Here is a 19,818-nt window from a genome sequence, read left to right as displayed (position 1 = left end):
CACACACAAGTAAAATAAAAATAAATCTCAAAGAAATGTAGTTTCCTTTACCAATAGTGATTAAAGACTCACACAGTACATCCAGCTCATGTTCTTTCTCTTTTCTCCCCAACAGAATTGTCATTGTAAAAGGTGGCATAGCCTGGACCATACCCAACAAATTCTTATTAATAATTGTCTTCAACACAAGCAGCCAAATGTAGCCATCTCTCTTGGGAATCAGTCAAGATGTGTGAAATTATGAATCCTACACTTACATGTCCAAGTCAGGAGTACTACATCTGAACTCTCTTCTCATCCTCTCTATGATCTTGTTCAGGTTACTTAATCTCTCCAGAACAAGGGTGCTTCATCAGCACTAGGATTGCCAAGCTAGTTTGGTTCTGATCACCTCCAAAGGGCCTTCAAGAGCTCCCATTTTTCCTATTTTCATTATAACTAAGGACGCAACAGGTTGTAAACCACAGGAGGTTGAATCTATTCAAATTGTAGAGTTGTTTTTGTTGTTGTTTGGGGTTTTTTTAATTAAGAATTTCATATATGAGTACTGTATGTACATCATTTCCTCTTCCCTTTTCTACTTTCTTCAACTCCTCCCATGTTCCCCTCTTGCCATAATTTAAACATCAGAGAAATGGTGGAGATTGTAGGAGGAGTGGGGTACAAGATGGTCCCTGTAGTTGTCTTCAAATTCTCAGACTTTTATCCTCTCCTATGCTTTTCAAATATCCATGTATCCAACAAGGTTTGGAATGATGTCACTTCCTACTCTACTTGAGCAAATGTGACTTACCCTTTAGCATTTAGAGCCCCATCTTTGGTTTTTCTTACTTCTTACACAGCATCCCTCTATTTTTAGTCTTGTCACAATGTTTGATACTTATGTGTAAGCCTAGCAATCCCTATTTATATTTGCGCTCTCTCTCTCTCTCTCTCTCTCTCTCTCTCTCTCTCTCTCTCTCTCTCTCTCTCTGTGTGTGTGTGTGTGTGTGTGTGTGTGTGTGTGTTTCTGGGTGTGTGGGGCCAGAAGAAGGTTTTAGAGCCCCTGCAGCTGGAGTGACAGTCAGTTCCAAGCTGTCTCACATGAGTGCTTAGATTTGAACTTAGTTCCTTTGGAAGAGCAGCAAGTGGTCTTAAGCACTAAGCCAGCTCTCCAGGCCATGCCAAAGAGAATCTTGTCATATCTTCCCTCCTAGTACAGTGCTTCTATAACTATGATAAGCTAAATACACTACTCAGCCTGTGGTAGTTTGTTATGGTAGCCTGAGCAAATTAATACAGCATTAAGACTAAAGTACTGAACACATTCTAACATAGCAGCCATCAATTGAGAAATTTTGTTCTAAAGGGCATTTAGGGTTCACAACTGCTACAAATATAGAGCATCATATAAATGAAAACTACAATTGAAAATAACTCATAGCTACTAGAGACTCCATCCTCAATTTCAGGACCTCTGTTCTGATGGCATTTGATAAAAAGGAAAAATAATGTATTTCAGTTGTCAGTGTGTGTTTTTCTCAAATGGCATTTGGTGTGACCTGTAGTGAACTCTTGCCAGGGAGGGCTTCTGCCCTAGGGCATAGTTTCACGTTTCTGGGATTTATCTGAAGGCTCTATAGGCTGAAGCATGAGGAACTACCCTGAAGAAATAGGAACCAACCATTCCCAAGTGACTCTTCCCTAGATTCTAGAACATGGGCCACACATGTGTATGGAGGCCGGGATACTGGCTTCTCTCTAATTGAGCTCTCTGATCCCTCATGCCAAGAGCTAGACTCAGGTTTCAGTTGAAATGGTCTTCTATCTAGGGCTAGAAGCAAGCCTATTTTGAAAACACAGTAGGTGTAGTTTAAAAAAAAGTCTGCTCCTTCCAAGTAGGGAAGCTGCAGCTGGTGTTTTGACAGTGTTCAGACTGTGGGTGTGTAAGCATTTTACAATGTCTATTTGTAAATGCCTTTCACTATATTTATAGCATCTTTACAACAATGCTAATGAATTTCAGTTCTGAAAAATACCAGAATTTCTGAAATTTACTGAAGCACATGTCTATAGTGGATGATACCCAATGAGGATGCAGCTCTTGATGGTCTCCATTCTACCACAGTCTGTTCACTACAAGGGTACCACATTTTCCCAGAAAGGATGTCATTCAACTCTAAAGGAAAGAAAAGAGCTTGTCTTTTCATCATTTATTGGCTCCTGTCAGAGTTTTTTCCTCTGTTGAGTTTCTATACCCACAACAATTAAATAAAAGGAGAACACAGGAGAAGGCTGGCTAAGAATAGTACCACCTATCCCAAGACAGCAGAATAAGGCTGTCCAGACTCATACTCTCTCCTTCTAAGGGACCATTGTGGAGGAGGGTACAGAAAGACTGTAAGAGCTAGAAGTGGTGGATGACTGCAAGGAAACTGTTTTCCTGGCATAGCAGGACAGGTTCACATGTGAACGAACTCACAGCTGTTGTGATAATATGCACAAAACTCCTCAAACCAAATCCCTGCAAGGAGAGGTAGGTGGGCATGAAGCCTCTAGCTGAGCAGTTTTTGGCACTCAATAGCTCTGGGAGAGGAAGAGTCAGTTTTCTTTAAAGAGTGTGGCCTTTGTTAGGTCGATTGTACTCCAGGGGGAGGTCACTCATCCAAGAGTATATGAGCAGCACCAACTGTACCTAATGAGTTTTAAAAAACACAGGGCACAAAATTTAGTGAATAGGGAAAGGAGAAGAGTTAAGAAGGGAAGTGAATACAATCAAAGCACACTGTACAGAATTCTCAAAGGACTAATAAAAATGAAAAGAAAATATGGAACTAAATAAAGAAGTTTAAATTTGAAATCAAAATGATTCTATTTCCACATATTTTTTCTTAGACGTTTTCGTTTGGCACTTGCATGATAGGTAACTGGACATCATAGAAGTCCCTTGTTTTTCTGAACAAGGAAGCTAAATCACAGACAAGGGTCTGAGCAGTCCCAACAGGGAGAAATAGATCCTAAGATCCCATGAAAATAGCAGCAGCAGCTACTGCTTGCTCAAGGACCATCACCTCTTAGGTACTGAGATAGAATCATTCATGTATAGAACATCTCACCCTCACAATCAACCATGTAGCTATTTACTATGCCTTGGGGGATCACTTGCAGAGGCAGGTGGTCACCTTACTACTAAGAATGCTGTGGGCTGGAGAGATGGCTCAGAGGTTAAGAGCACTGGCTGGCTGCTCTTCCCGAGTTCCGGAGTTCAATTCCCAGCACCCACATGGTGGCTCACAGTCATCTATAATGAGATCTGGTGCCTTCTTCTTGTGTGTAGACACACATGAAGACAGACTACTGTATACATAATAAATAAATAAATATTAAAAAAGAATGCTGTTATGTGCAGTTTCCAGATTTCAGCCCTTCCAGAAAGAGACTTGGCTGCAGAGAACCTCCTTAGCCAACACGGGACAAGGCAAATGAACAAATTCAGTTACAAAGCATCTCGTGGATCTCACAGGTGCTTGCTGAACCACCATCACAACTTTCCCTTTGCCCAATTCTGCTTCCATGGGCATTGAGTCCTACAACATACCTTCATGCCATGCTGGCACAGTCTGATCCAGAAGGAACTGCCCCTGTGACATCTTGCTTTTCATTATATGGCGAAAGAAACTGAGGCTAAGCGAGGCTAAGCCACTTGCCAATGAAAAGTCACAAAAGTATTAAAGTGGCAGGATCTAGATTTGAACTTACTAGGTCTAATTGCAGAGACCAGGAGCACTTCTTTTTTTTCCCAACTTTTTTAAAATTTGAATTAGAAACAGGATTGTTTTACATGACGATCCCAGTTCCCTTCTCCCTCCAGTCCTCCCCTACCACCACCCCCAACTAAAACCCTATCTATCACATATCCTTTCTGCTCCCCCTGATGGTGAGGCCTTCCATAGGGTGTCATCAGAGTCTATTATATCCTTTGGGATAGGGCCTAGGCCCACCCCCGTGTGTCTTGGTTCAGGGAGTATTCCTCTATGTGGAATGGGCTCCCAAAGTCCACACCTATGCTAGGGATAAGTACTGAACTTCTATAGGAGGTCCCGTAGACTTTTGAGGTCTCCTCACTGAAACAGGAGCACTTCTTTAAGGTAACTTGTTTATTCACTCATTCATTTATTTATTTAGACACAGGATCTCATGTATGCCAGGTTGGCCTAGAACATTCTATATAGCTAAGAATGACCTTGAACTTCTGAACCTCTTGTCTCCACTGAAGCTGCTTTATTATTCAGTCTCTTGGCCTTCCAGGCAGAGGATCTGCCTTGGGGACAGTGAGCCGCTGACAATACCAGGTTATCTGTGTTAGCCTAGCTCACTCCCAGTTGGGTAAATAATTTTTGCTTCCTAAGTTAAGATGTGCCAATAATAAACAAAAAGCATGTATCCAGTGTGACCCATTCATCCCATGTGAACCTGAAGGACAACATAGGGCTAGTGCATAGAGAAAAATGTGGAAGACACACAAAACTGTGCAACCTATGAGAACATGAACTCAGCCAGTGGCATGGCCTAATTTAGCCTAAGCTGGGACAGTTAAGCCAAGACATGTGGGGTGGAAACAGTGTTAAAGTATGCAAGAAGCCAAAGGAATCACGCTAACAAATGTATGATAGCACTGCCAGCATTATGACAGAAAACCACCAAGCAGACACCAATCTTCTACAGCTACATGGAGATGAAGCAAGAAAGAGCAGTTCCTACAGAACAAGATTCCAAGTCTGCATGGTGATTTCATTAACAGCCCCCTTCCCTCAAAATGATGTGGTGCCATAATGCAAATCTTTTAGCTTTGGATGTCTAAAAAAAAGTATGGGGGCAAAGGGGCAGAGTTGAGAAGGAATGGAAAAGAAAAAAAATTAAAAGCCCCATTTCCCATGTGCAAGCAACCACTAAGGCACACAGGATGAGTCTTCTAATTTCACCACCTCTCATTCTACCTAGGAGCTGTGATATCACAGAAATGATTACACATGTCAAAAGTGAGATCACAGAGAAACTGCTTGTATTACTCTGCCCTTTTTTCTTTTTCCCAACCAGGCAATCTTACCCATTTTCCCTCATTATCCCTTTGTAGTGTAAAACATGGGGAAACTTCTTGCTCATCCCAACAACATCTCAATCCAGTGATGCCCCAAGATGCAAAAGCTAAGGGCAGTGCACAGACCTATCTGGGAAGAAGGAGTCTCAACTGAGTTATTGCTTTTATCAGATGAGCCTGCAGGCAAATCTGTGGAGGCATTTCCTTCATTAATGATTGACAGGGGTGGGAGCAGCTCATTATAAGCAGTGCCACCTATGGGCAGGATTCTATAAGAAAAGAAGGTGAGCAAGCCATGAGAAGCAAGCCAATAAGCAGCATTCCTCATGGTCTCTGCTATAATGCCTGCCTTCGTGTTCCTGCCTTGGTTTCCCTTCATCCTGGACTGTATCCTTTAAGCCAAATGAACCATTTTCCTCTTCAAGTTGACTTTGTTAAGTGTTATACCATAGCAATAGAAAGCAAACTAGGATAGCAAGTCATTTTGCCAACTCTCCTGGCTACCTGTTTAATATCTCAGACCTCAGCTTTGACTGTGAATGTTGGGCAGGGACCACCCAGCTCAATTTCCCACTTTGTTACAGGCCTCTGCTTATAGGTCTTGTGTGCTCAGAGGTTGGAATGGATGTACACAAGGCTAAGAAGCTGATTGATAGCAGAGCAGGAACCAGATGGAAAATTGCTGATGCCTAGCTTTGTCTTTTTCTATCATATTTGAAATGGCAATAATACAAAGGAGCCTCCACATTCACATATTTTATTCTTCAGGAGATTTTTCTTTTAGGTTAGTAACTGAAGGGGGACCTACAACATGTATGAAGACAGCAAATGTGGAGTTCATTCTTCAGGAGCATTATGCTCCACAATATAGAAAGCCCTGGAGGTAGACCCTTCCATCAAGAAAGGACAAAACAGGTTTCCTTTACTAATTACTTGAAAGGGCTTTCTGTCCTTTCCCAGAAAGATGCCATGCTGAGATCTCGAAGTCTCCACATAAACATCTTATAGACAAAACATGTCCCAGGTACCATAGACTTTGTAATTGAAAAAGTAGTCCCACTAAATTATGTGACTGCCCAAGAAATGACATGGACATGAGAACCAAGAACCAGAGTGATTTCCCCAGCAGCTCTCTCCTTGAAATGCATGTCTTCACCCAGATGAACACAAACAAGCTCTGCTATTTATAGAAGGTGAAGACATGTTTGGAAGGTGATAGGACATTTTTCACTTAATTTCTCTCCTAATCTCTATTCTCTTTACAGACTCGGTAAGGACGCCTGGAAATAGGCCTCCCTCCAGAGCCCAGCAACCCCAGAAGGGCAAAAGAATGATGTCATCAGCAGATTTCATCTTTAATTCCCCATCTTAGTGCTCCAAAAGCAAGCAAGGGGCTTGAAAGACGTTGGGCCTAGTTCTTTGTCAGTGTCAGGAGGAAAGAGCTCATGATTGTGCAACTGTGAGGACAGTCTGTAGGTGCCACTTAGAGGAAGAGCATTAAAAAGAAAATAGCTATATGCAAAGCATGCTAGAAACCAAATGGCACTGGAAGGTGCTAATATCTCCTATTGTTTCTTTCACTGCCTTATTCTGGCCACCCATTAGCAGGAAAATCAATGTGGCCCAGTCAGGGCAAAACCCTGTCACTACTACTGGATTTTGCTGCAGCAAATCAGTTTCACTATATGTGTGGGTAGAAAGAAAGCAGAGTGTATATACAAATGAAATTTGGTCAGCACATAACGCAGACATACCTAAAGTATGAATGAGAGGCTTCCCTTAAATCTGCTGGCACAGCTCAGCATCATGCATTTGCTGTCCTCCCTCGATTCCCAGCCTCCTCCTCCTGGCGCTGTCACTATTTCTAGGGGATGCTCTGTGTGCTTATACTCCCTGGTGGCCTTCTGATCTGTTGTCCATGGAGGTACATGTTTCTACTTCCTCAGGGCTTCCAGAACATGACCTATTTTCCATTATATGGGAAAACTCTTCCATTGAATTCATTCAAGGGAGGGGGAAATACAAACAGATCTGGTGATATTTCTAAAGCTTTCATGCTAGGAGTGAGGGTCTAACATACAGTGGCTTGTTTAAACTCTCTACACAAAGCTGGGGAGATGATTGAGAAGTTAAGAGCACTAGAGCACCTGGGTTCTATTCCCAGAACCCATAGTGAGGATGACAACCTTCAGTCCCAGGGATCCAATTCCCTTTTCTAGCATCTGTGGGCACTGCACACACATGGTGCACAGACACATGTGCAGGTAAAACACCCATACACATAAAATTACAAACTGAAAAATAAAATCACTAACTTGGAAAGGAAAGGATTTATTTCATCTTACAGCTTTTAGTCCATCATTCAGGGAAATCAGGGCAGGAGCCTGGCTGCAATAACTGAAGCAGAGGCTATAGAGGAATGCTGCTTAGTGACTTGCTCCCCATGACTTGTTCATCTACCATTCTTACAGCACCCAAGATTAATTGCCCAGAGGTGGCACAGTGCACAATCAACTGGCCCTCCCAGCTCAATCATCAAACAAGAAAATGCACCACAGGCCAGCCTGGTGGGAACATTTTCTCAATTTAGGTTCCCTACTGTGAAGTGACTCTAGTTCATGTCACACTGGCATAAAACTAGACAGCATACCCCCACACAAATATACATGCATACACATAGTTAAAATTAGTTGAAAAATATAAATTTAAGTGACATGCCTTCATTCCAACTTGTAGAAAAGAAAGGAAGTACTAAAACAGCCCTGTAAGGCATCATTACAAATTTTTAAATGAAAGCACTTCAGTAATTCAAACTCCAAATGATGACATAATCACCCTGGTGCACATCTTACAGGCCAATGCACAGAACACTTGCATGTACCCATTCACTTGTTTTTGTTCTTCCTTCTTAATCAATGGGTTCACTTATACCCAAAGGGGTCTTAATGCTTTCCTTTGGTAGACATAGAGACTATATAACTCGTACCAATCAGTACCTAGAAGCATATTTCCTGCTAAGTTGTAACCCAGGTGCATAAGCTACCAGGATGCCTCAGTCAATCTGGCAGGAAAAAAATAACTTCTGTGCTGGTAAGTCAGTCTCAAGAGTTATAACTAACATTCTCTAAGCAGTTAGTTTACACTTGGTACATAAATGTTTACTTAATCTTTGCTTCAACCTAAAACATCTCAAAGCCCATTAATCACTTTTTGTCTGTGTTTCCCTAAGATTCAGGGCTCCTGCAATCACTATAAGTGGGTAAAAATGCAACTCCTTTGCACTGCCTCTCCTGTGCTACAATCCTCTCAGAAGAGCCTCTAGTCCTTCATGGGAAGAATACAGTGTTATGATTTGAGTATGACATGTGCCTGCAGGCCCATGCGTGGAACAATTGGTCCCTACCTGATACTGCCATTTTGTGCAAGCTGTGGTCACATTAGAAGATGGAGTCTACCTAGAGGAAATGTAATTAAATGTGTGCTTTTGAAGGTGGTTTCATATTCTCAGTCTCCTCCTGTCTTTCTGCTTCCTGTCCACTATAAAGTTAGCAGCTCTCTGTTCTCACACTTCTGTTGCCACAATGTTCTGTCTAAGCATATGACACTAAACAACCATGGAATACCCTATCAGACCACGAGCCAAAACAAGTTTTTCCCATCTTACTCTGTTTTACTCAGGTATTTGGCCACAGCAACAGAGTAGCATAGGTTTAGGAGATCAGTAGACCTCCCGTTCACAACCCCATACCCAGCTTCTAGCATCACTTCTCTTTCACATCCCAAGCCAATGGACAGCATCCTCTGGGAGATCTGAGCTCTAGTAATCAACTCCCCTACATCTATCACCTCCTCACTGAGTGGCCTGCATAGATCTCACACTCTCAGCCATAAGCCAAAGTAGAGGCTGTTAACTTAGCTCTGCTGGACACCAGACAGAGCCGGATGGTTGTCTGTAATCCTATCATTGCAGCATCTAGATATACCTTTCAGAAGTTCTAACCTCTGGAGTCCACATTATCTGCTAACAAACTGCTAAGTGTTTATCACAGACTCATCAACCCCCAGAACACTGTGATATCCATCTGGGAGGACACTATCTTACAGAGAACCCTAGCCGTCTCCCTCTTTTTGTTTGTTATCTTCTTAAACCTCTCCCTATGATGGCTACCTGGGTGATCTATATCCAACAGCACCTTTTCCTTCCCCTGATTCCTTTAGTTCTTACAATTTTCTTCCATTCACCTGTGACCACACTGTGGGCTGTAGATAGGTTCCTCTCTATAACAGTCCCATCTCTAAGACATACAGCACAGACCCCTGTGCTCTCCTTTCAGCTCTCAACTTTCCCTACTTCACCCTTGCTTTTCTGATCTCCCCCAACACCTACTAGCTGTGATTCCCTCCCTGTCATCTGAGACCCCATGCCTATCACCTACACCTTAGGATATACCTGTTTTCCTCATTCAGAGCACGAGAGCTTACAGCAGGCAGCAGGTAAATCTTTCTCTTTCTCTCTCTTTCCCTCAACTCAGAGCAGAAGCCCTCCTCTAGCTTCCTCATTCTTTAGAAGAAACGGAAAACTGATTCTGACTCAGGGTGGCTGAGTTGGTGAGGACTGACAAACCTGTTTTTGTCTAACCTCTAGCCAGATTGCTTCTACCTCCCTTCCTTTGAGGGCAAACACCTACTCTGCTCCTAAGGTTTCTGATTTTCTGTGTTTTACTAAAGGCAATTTCTAGAACCCATGTCAACCTGCTTTTCTCCACTGTGTCCCTCCCTCCCTCCCTCCCCCTCTCCCCTCCCTCCCTTCCCTCCCTCCCTTCTTCCTTCCTTCCTTCCTTTTTTGGTCCTTCTGCACAGTCTTAGGCTCTCTTCTCACAGATGCTTCTAAATCTATTTTTATTAAGTTGATAATAGTAACTATTGAACCTATAACCCCCCCCCACACACACACACACGTGCGTGTGTTAACGGAGACCTATTTATATTCAAGTATCAAAACAGGGTAGACATAATGGTCATTGGATCACCGGCACTTTTGTTATAGGGTGGGTTGCACAGAGTGCGCAGAGTCAGCTTAATGTACCATGACATAATAATTGAGGGATCCCCAAGGCTCAGACTTCAACTGAGGAGACGTTTGTGACCTAGGGATATATCCATCATCATTCCATTTTTTTTGTTTCATTGGCATCCCCCTTTAATTTAGGGTCTTACTACATGGTCCTGACTGGCCTGAAACTTGTGATGCTCCCACCCTCCACTTCCCAAGTGCTAGGGTGACACGTGAGCCACTTGGCACTCATCATTTTAAAGTTAACCCTGGTAGTCATTTTTGAAGTTTTTCATATTAAAATTAGACATGCACTTTCTAGAAATTAGAGGACCATTCTTACCAGTGCTGAGGAATGTAAACACCTGAGGAAGACAACAGTCACTGTCACTCCTTAGAGTGTGCTTCAACTTGTTCAGACTGGACACAAACTTCTTTGCTGGTGCCCTTCTGGTATCCGTCTGATGTCCCTGAATAGAACTCCTGAGAACTGAGCAGGAACACTTGAGCCGCACCCTCCCTAAGATCCAGAACAGTGCCTGGCACACAGTGGGCCCTTGATGCACTTTTGTCGAGCATGCACATGTAAACACAGACTATGCTCTTCTTCCACAAAGATACCTTTTCCTCAGAGATACCTATTCCTACTAAAAGAGAAGGAAACCTCTTCTGCAAGTGCCACATGGCAGCAGCTTGCTGGCTGATGAAGAGTTCCAGCCTGGACATAGCAGCTGAAGCTGGAATGCCTCCTTCTTCAGTGAGAACTGCCAATGAGGACTCTGTGTCCTTTTGCTTAATCATCTGTTAGCCTGCTGGCCATCTGGTCAGGTAAATCTTGGCAGAGATTTGTTTCAGGCAGCACACAGTGCCCTTTCTGCAGAGGGACACTGGCACAGGACTGCTTACATACAGTTGGCACACTCCTGCCACAAATAATTTGGCAGAATGAAACAACTTTGCAAACTAATATATGTCACACTTTTCTAATATAACTCCTTAGCAAGAAGTATAAGTGCATTAGGTACTGAGGGGCAGTGATATTTCATTGATCTTTAGGTTTTTTTGACTCTTAAAATCCATGGCATACTAAGCTACCCTGAATGTAAGGAACACATGCTGAAGAGCTTGTATAGAGGCTGGGAAGGAACACAGAAGAGGGAAATGGAATAAAATATAAGCACTGGCTTATATTCAGTGCTTATATTCAGTGCATAGTTCCTACTGAAGGAACTATGACATTCAACAAGTGTTTGTTAAATGAGCCACTACCATATGCTCGACACCGAAAGGCATGTGGCAATGACAAAACACATGCTCTTGATCTGCTTTAAATCCTGTAAAGGAGTCCGGGGGTGGGTGCATCCCAAGTGGGATAGTATTGGCCCTAGCGCCATGCTAAACATGAGGTGTCAGGCATTTGGTGAAGAGAGCAATAGTGAGAAACATGGGAATGCTTCCAGATGGGGACATGCTGATTGGCACAGAGATCAGGCTGCATCAGCAGGTGCATGAGAGGTGGTCAGAGGAGGATGGGAAAGCACCAACTTGGGAGAACCTAAACCAGTGTTTCTGGGGTGTAGATTCCACCATCATCAGCAGTAGCAGCACCTGGGAACTATTAGAAATGCAAATTCAGCATTAAGGATATGGTTTAGTTGTTATTATAGTTGGGTAGTATTCACAAAGCTCAGGGTTCAATTCCCAGCACCACATAAGCCAAGTATGGTGACACATGCCTGTGATCCTAGCACTAGGAAGATGTACGCAGGAGGATTCGAAGTTCAACGTCATCTATGAATCCAAAATATGTTTAAGGACAATCTGGGCTACAGGAGACCCTGTCTCAAAACAAAACTAAAAACCAACCCGCCCCCCCCCAAAAAAAAACAAAATGCAAATTCTCAACTCAATTACAGGTCTGCTGAGTCAGAACCATGGGATGGGGCCCACCAATCTATTTGTTTATGTGCCTCAAGTCTGAGAGCCACTGAGTTGGGGAAGGTAGTTCCCCCCTTTTAATGTGCTAAGTCAGAACCTGGGGCTTTTCCTACATCTCTTCCTCACCTTTTGCACAGTAATGCAAAGCCTTGGGGGCTGGGCAGCCACAGGGTGAGTAGGGTTAGAGAATTTCCATCTTTTCACAGGCTATTCAGGTGGCACAGCAATGTTAAGAATTTATGCTTCCCACTACTTTATATACATACATAGCCCTTATGTACATCCTCCTTGGTAGCCTGCCTTCCTAACTCACAAACAGATTTGAGAACTGGAGGCTGAGAAGAGCTAGGGTTTGCAAGTTCAGCTGGGATGACAAGCTTGCAAAGCTGCACCCATCCCATAACCACAGGGTCAAGGGTAGCTGTAAAAGACAAGGAGGTAGTGAGAATAGCACTTCTCTTTTGATTAGATCATTATAAAAAGCAGCGGGAATATGTTAGAATATGCTGTTGAGTTTATTGAAATGTGTGTAGTCTCCGGAGACCATCAGGATTTGGCAGCATGTGGCCTTGCCTGCCCTTTTGCTAGCTATAAAGTGATGGGTGATCTTTCCTGCTCTACATCTTCTCTTTGTTTGAATAGCTCATATTCTCTTCAGAATCACTTCTGTTTATATAACCTTTTCCTTCTGGTATGTTAGCTTCTGGGATGAGCACACTACTGATATAGCTGTTGCTCGAGTTATTGGGGCTTCCAAGTGGCCTCAGTGCGTGCAAAGAGCTCTTTACTACCTATCAGAAGAGAAGGGTATGCCACATAGGGATCTGACCAGCACATTAGAGGTCATGATCCAATTCATTCTCACAAGGGCCATTTCACAGAGGCAGTGGTTCAATTGAACCTTGGACGACACCTACAGAATGTTAACTCACATGCTCTAGAAATGCTGACAGCCCTGTGCTCTGCTGTGCAGACAGCTTCCCATACACAGATATGTCAGCACCCAACACTTTTGGTTGCCTTCTGATATCTCTCAGCCACCTAGGCTGTGTATTTGGCCAGTTTTTTTTGGGGGGGGTTGTTGTTCTTGTTATTGTAAGTAATGGGCCATGTGACAACACAGATGAACACTGAGGAAGGAAATCGTGCAATGTGAAAACAGCCATGCACTTTGATTCTACTTATATGACGTACCTAGGAGTCAAAATCATAATGACAGGAAGTAGAATAATGGCTTTTAGGGCTACAGGGAGGTGGCAATGGCGAGTCACTGTTTCATGGGTAATAGAGGTACAGTTATATAAGAGGGGGAAAGTTCTGGAAATGATTGCACAATGAAGTGAATACTTAATTCAAACCATGCACTTAAAATGGTTAAGATGATAAATTGCATGTTATGTAGGCTCTACTATAATTTTTAAAAAATTAAGTAAACAGTATTGTCTCACTGCAGTTCACACAGTTGAATAGTGGACAAGGAAAATACTGTTACTTTATAAGCATATGCTACATATCTGAATATTATATCTAGGTGAATTTCAGTTTTACCCTCAATTTACAGATGGTGGTAAGAGGTATGTTAGAAAGACAGTAACTCACAAAGAAGCCTCTGAGGTGGAGTAAGATCCAAGCCTGAAGGACTGCCTGCTTTCAACACAGGAATGCAGAAGCAGCACACAATGCTTACCATGGAAACAGATTTTAAGAACCACTTCAGTGTGGTGCCAGAGACAGATGAGGATCTCAAGGCCACTGATTTGCTCTGATGCATCACACCAACATGTAATATGCATGTATACAACAGTAGAAAGTTCTAGGTAAGAACTAGTGGAGAGAATTCAAGAAATCCCTGTCTAGGCAATTCTGGAATTCACAGCACCAGCTCTGATTTCATATTACTTACAGATGTCTTGGACAGCCAGTGACATGACAAACTTTCCAGTGAAGAAATTATCATGGTTCTGGTCATGTCTTTAAGGGTCTTAGAGCTCAGAGACACATAGCCCTGGAAAATCTGTCATGCATTCCACACCAAGCTGTATAGTGAAGAATAGAGAGAACCTAGGGACCACAGAATAGGTAGAGAGGTTTAGGAGACATAGTTTTTAGTGAGGTGTGCAAAGGCTAGTCATCAAGGGGATGAAGGAGAGTATATGACCTGCATCTCCAGTCTGCAGGGCAGCTGGCCTGTTGTAACAAATCCCAGGTAAACGCCCTGGGTATGAGCAGTATCTACATGATGGGTACCCAGTTCTTACCTACTGATTCTGAAACCCAAACAGTGTTCGTTCTCTTGCAACCACATTCTCACTGGGAAGAAGTTGCTGGAATCTTTACATAAAGCTTGATTCCCATTTTTTCCCGGCTCCCTGTGTTCATACCATACCTACCCGCCTTGGTGAGAGCATGGGAGTACCTGGTATGAGTCAGTGGGCCCACTGGTCGCTCAGGTCTTCTTGGGGGCAATGCACCAGGTCTGTTCAGAGAATTGGTCTTAGGTGGCCGAGGCTTTTTAGGTGGGATGGCAGGAACAGAGGGCTTCTGTAAATCCAGTTTTGGCTCTCTCTCTGGTCTGTCTTTAAGTCATTGTTTGATGAAGCAAGCATAAAGAAAACAGACTTCATGTCAGTGGCAACACTTAGGTGCAAGTCACTTATTCCCTGCTTTAACAATAACAATAACAATAACAATAACAACAACAACAAAAACAAAAACATATCGATACCATTTTGTAGAGCAAAGATGATAGCAAAGAGGATCACTTATTCATAGTCAACTTAGAAAAAGCCAGAATTCCCTATCCCCTTCTTCCTGTGCTCTTGTTAGTGCAGGTCCTTCAGCCACTGACCCTTCAAAGCCTGGCTCAGACATCTCCCTGAGAGCCTGTGCAGGGCTAGCATACAAATGATGCTCCATAGAGAGGTGATAGGTTTTACTATATGGCCCACATAAACTGCTGCTAGGTTTAGGGAAAGAATGGGCCAGGTTAACCTCTGAGATCATCAGCTAATGAGGGAGGAAACTATTCAGGGAATAGATTTTTCAGGGATTTTTTTGTATACTTTGAACTTGGAAGACAAGGTGGGGCTTCTCAGATTTTGAGTCCTGCTTTTGGAGTGAAGGGGCTACTAGGACAAGCTCCAATCCAGATCTGGTAGTCAAACTGGGTGCTGTTCAATGACAGCTTCAGTTTTCCCATTCGCAACTAGCCTTGCTTTGTGCATCCTTGTGTGTGATACAAAAAGCATTAACCCAAAATCTTACTAATAACGACTGAACTTCCAGTGTGTGGCATATTGAAGCACAGGTTAAAATTCCTGTATTTATTTGGATGCAAGTCCTCAGAACACTGGTGTTTCATTGGCAAGCACAGACATGAAACATGTTTGGGAGCTCATAATAAGAAGCAATAACTTTAGGTGCTTCCTAAGGTACTAAAGGAAAACACACCCAACCAGAAATAAGAACTTACTTTCTGGCACACTAGGGCCAAAAAACAAGGGGCTAAGCTGAAATGTTAAGGAGGGCTAGCTCCCTGGCTGTGCAACAGAATAAAGACAGGAATGCAGTAACTTGCAGGATGACATGGTATGTATTTTGGTGACATTACAGGGACACTAAGACTCAGATGCTGGTTCCCTGAAAGCCCTATTGCTTCTGACTAGGACTCCTGCCTCCCAGAGTCACTGTGGCATAGGATAAGGACTCTGTGAGAGGAAGACTGTGGGCTGTGTGGCTATGTGGTCAGCCAAGGAGAATGGGTGCTCACACTTCCATCTATAAGTCAGCATGAGACAAGGGAGGAAATATCTTCATCACAGAGCCTGGCTAGGATGCAGACAGTAGAGTCTTCTACTGTTTCATTATTTCACAAGACATGCTTTTAGCCAAGAGTTGTTGATAGGGCATTCACTGAATAGAATTTTTTTCCCATTGATCTCTAACACAGATTTAGCCTTCACAATGAGGTTCTAATGAATCAGATTTTACCTGCTCACCAAGAAAGAAAGAGGAATAGATCCTTAATAGCTTGCAATGTTAGCAAAACGTTCAGCAAGCTGATGTGAAATATTAAATTCAACAATAAAATTTCATGAGGCCACGAAGGAGCACCTCCAGATAATTATATTCATTAATACAGTATTTCTCTTGTGACTTCAAAATTTAACTGCTTTTTAAAATGGAATTTGCTTGGCTTCCTGTTCATAATAACATGGCACTTTCCCATAAAAATGTGTGATCAATCAAAACTTGGGAACCTAGTAAAAGGAGCCCTTCCACAGCATGCAGATTTCTCTGGGAGAGATACTCCAAATGAATGGAATCAAACATTTGTAAACCTGACTGTGTGAAGTTTTAAGAGACTTCTCTGCCAAAGGAATTTCTGACCTCTCTCTGGAAACTCTGAGACTGAGTTGCTTTTCCCAGTATGACCATGCCACCCTCCTCTCCTCCAATATTCTTGACCAAGAACATGTATCTGTAGTGCTATTACCCACAGTCAAGAGCCCAACAGTGACCAAGGATGAGGGCTTTTATCTGTCTGAGTGGGAATTTCAGCAAAGCAAGACCACCTATCAATGGTGCATGACCCTTTCCCACCAAGACATTGAGAAAAGTGGAGGGAATAGATGGAGAGCGGGAGATATGTGCAGGGCCCTTGAACCTACAAACCACTAGGTTTGAAGTACAGGTAAGGTGGCAATGGCAGACACAGCAAGGAAGAGCCCTGGGCTAGTTGGTTTTTATTTGAAGAGAAACTTTGTCCCTATAAAGTGCCACATAAACCTCTCATATTTCCTTTGAAATGGTATGTTTGGAAACAATTCAAACAAACAAGTAATCACCATATTCCCAAGAAAAAGCAAATTGTGTGGGTTATTGGAACTAGCGCTGTGACAGACAGCTTCCTCACTTACTGTTCTAGACATGCTAATGAAGAATTGATCTCCTACCTTTCTCTTCTGTTCTGTTTGGAAGTGTTTCTGGTCTTTCAGGAGGTATCTTTTTAATTTCATGTTTTCTCTCTGTGGTACCTAGGAGGGAAAAGCTAATTGAAATCAGAAAATGTTTTCTCGATTTAGTTGACACATCTACATTCAAATATTTGTCAAATATAGAAAAGGCAATAGGTTTTCGTCCTTGAGAATGGGTGCTCGTGGCATGCAATATTAATTGTTCAGAAACATAGCAGAGCTCATTTGTAGCCTATGTCATGAAATTGGCTTGCATAGCCACATGCGGTGGCATATGCCTATAAATCTAGCATTTTGGAAGCCAAGGCAGAACTACTACAAGTTGAAGGCCAACTAGGGATATATGGTGAGACTCTGTCTTTAAAAAAGTTTGCAAGCCAGGCATGGTAGCCCACACTTTTAATTCCAGCACTCAGGAGGCAGAAGCAGGCAGATATTTGTGATTTTGACACCAGCCTGGTGTACAATATGAGTTCTAGCACAGCTAGGGCTGTTACGCAGAGAAACCCTGTCTCAAAAAAGAAAAAAAACCAAAAACCAAAAAACAAACAAAACAAATAAATAAAGTTTGCATGCCTGTAAATATTTAATTAATAGAACACCATTAATCTTCTCTAAATACTTAGACCATGTTTCTTGGACATTAAAAGTCAAATTATATAATGGAGTAGGCATGTAGAATGTATAGAAATAATTTACTCATTAAAACACATAAATAAGGAATCATAATAACAGGTTTCACAAGGATCTAGACTCCATATTTTAATAGACTAAATATATAGCCTAGAATTGTTTGATAGACCTTGCATTATAAGGTGAAGTCTATATTCCCTTGGCCAGATGGGGCAGCCTTGTGAATGCTTTGACCAGTAGTTGAAGTACTTCCATGCTATTTCCAAGGCTAAGTTATATGAGGCCATCAGGCTTACACTTTGTTTGTTGGGACATTGGATATCCATATAGAGAAGTCAACTACCCCTGAAAAGCCATGCTAAGCCTGGTCTTGACATAGAGAGAGCAACACATGTAAGTGAAGCAGCTATTTTTCAAGAGGATATTCCAGCCTCAATTAGTTCTGCTTTCCCAGCCACTGCCCCAGGCCTGATGGAATAGAAACTAACCATTTGGGTCATGCTTTGTTCACATTCTTTGCCCACAGAACCTATGGCTCTATAAAGATTGCTATTTTATGCCACCAAATTTGGAGTGATTTGTCATACAGCAATAGCATCTAGAACATAATTTTGAGGCACATGCAGATATGTTACAGTGGTTTTCCTTGAATCCTTTCTCTGTGTATGAATTCTTCAAGTATTACATGTTTCCCAATATACCACTTTATATTTCTTCTTTACTCTTGTGGCCTGCCACTGTTCCCTCACCTGAGGTCCTCATCAGTGCTGTTGGGTGGTAGGTATTGAAATCAGGATTATGAGGCCTCAGGAGTTTAAAAAATAACATTGCACTGAACATATACTGCATGTGACTCACGTTAATGACTCACTTATAATTAAACACGGTTTCTGATTTGTATCATTTACATATCTGCATTCTTTTGGTAAAAGAAAATTGATGATGATGAAAACATGAATGTTTATGTATTTCCTCATTATGAAGTAATTCTCAAGCTACTTCAGGATAAAAGAGCAGGAAGATGAAATGCCATTGTACCTTACCTGGAAGAAATTCATCAAAAATGTTGGTAAAATCATTTAAAAAACAATTTGTCTACAATGCTACCACACAGTTTCATTTCTAATGACAATTATGCTATCTCCAAGAATCTGGTCCTACTTACTCTTTTCTAGGCTACCGGAGCCTCAAACTGCTCAGTTCAATGCCTTGGGCTCCAACTGATTACTAACTCTAGGGCAAAGGGTCTTCAGAGAAAAATATATAACTAGTTTGTTTTAATCATAGCACAATATAATATTTATATAGTCAGAACCACTAGGTGGCAAAATGAAACTATTCAATGTCAGTGGAGATTGGGGTGGAATAGGACATTTAATTAACACTCAATTCCAGGAATCAATATCTGTAATTCTCAATTAGACCCAAATAAATTGGAAATAAATTTAATCTTAAATAGATGTTTTTCTCCAAATTGGTAGTACCCTCAAAAGTACTTTTTAGAAAAATCACTTTGTAGTTGCAAGTCAGTCTGGATGGACTTCATAGTGAGCTTCAGGCTATCCATGGCTAGAGTGAGAGGCCCTGTCTTTACAAAACAAAACACTTCTTAACAAATGTATGAAAAACATCAAAATCTGGCAACTTACATCTACTCATATATTATATGCTATAGCTATATCATAATTATAGATTTTTAAAAAATTAAAACAGCCTTAATTTTGTTTTAGCTGTTTCTTGTTAAAATTAGTATGTATATGCACACAAGTTAGCATATATTCACTGTACAATATAATGGGCTTCATTGTGACACTTTCATACATGTATACCATGTATTTTGATTATATTTTTATCCTCTATTGCTACTTTCCCTCTTCAGTTTGTTAAGAAAAAATAAACCACCTAAGTAGTCATTCACAAAGAAATTTCCACAATTAACTGTGACTGTTATAAAGAAGAGTTCCATTGGGAAGCATGAATCATCATCTTTATGTATGGATGAGAAGCCATTGTGCAGTGAGTTATTGAGTATCTAATGACATCACTTCTTCCTATATGATTCAACCTTAATATATAAACTACATAGAATGAGTGAACTGGAATTTTTCAAGACTAGAAAAGAATCAAGAGGAGAAGTATCT

The 19,818-nt window shown here is 41.8% G+C and overlaps 1 protein-coding gene across 1 annotated transcript in view; it reads right to left on the bottom strand.

Annotated features, from left to right (window-relative positions):
• Sh3kbp1 (SH3 domain containing kinase binding protein 1) overlaps positions 1-19,818 on the bottom strand; it is a 339,181-nt gene that overhangs the window by 38,500 nt on the left and 280,863 nt on the right. The window contains exons 11-12 of the mRNA XM_027432702.2: positions 17,024-17,104; positions 14,485-14,644 (exon numbers count right to left, since the gene is read on the bottom strand). Of these exons, the coding sequence (XP_027288503.1) occupies positions 14,485-14,644; positions 17,024-17,104 (241 nt within the window). The remainder of the gene's footprint in view (positions 1-14,484; positions 14,645-17,023; positions 17,105-19,818) is intronic.

The sequence above is a fragment of the Cricetulus griseus genome, chromosome X, assembly GCF_003668045.3.
Source record: "Cricetulus griseus strain 17A/GY chromosome X, alternate assembly CriGri-PICRH-1.0, whole genome shotgun sequence".
Taxonomy (NCBI): domain Eukaryota; kingdom Metazoa; phylum Chordata; class Mammalia; order Rodentia; family Cricetidae; genus Cricetulus; species Cricetulus griseus.
This window is presented reverse-complemented; position numbering and strand designations above follow the sequence as displayed.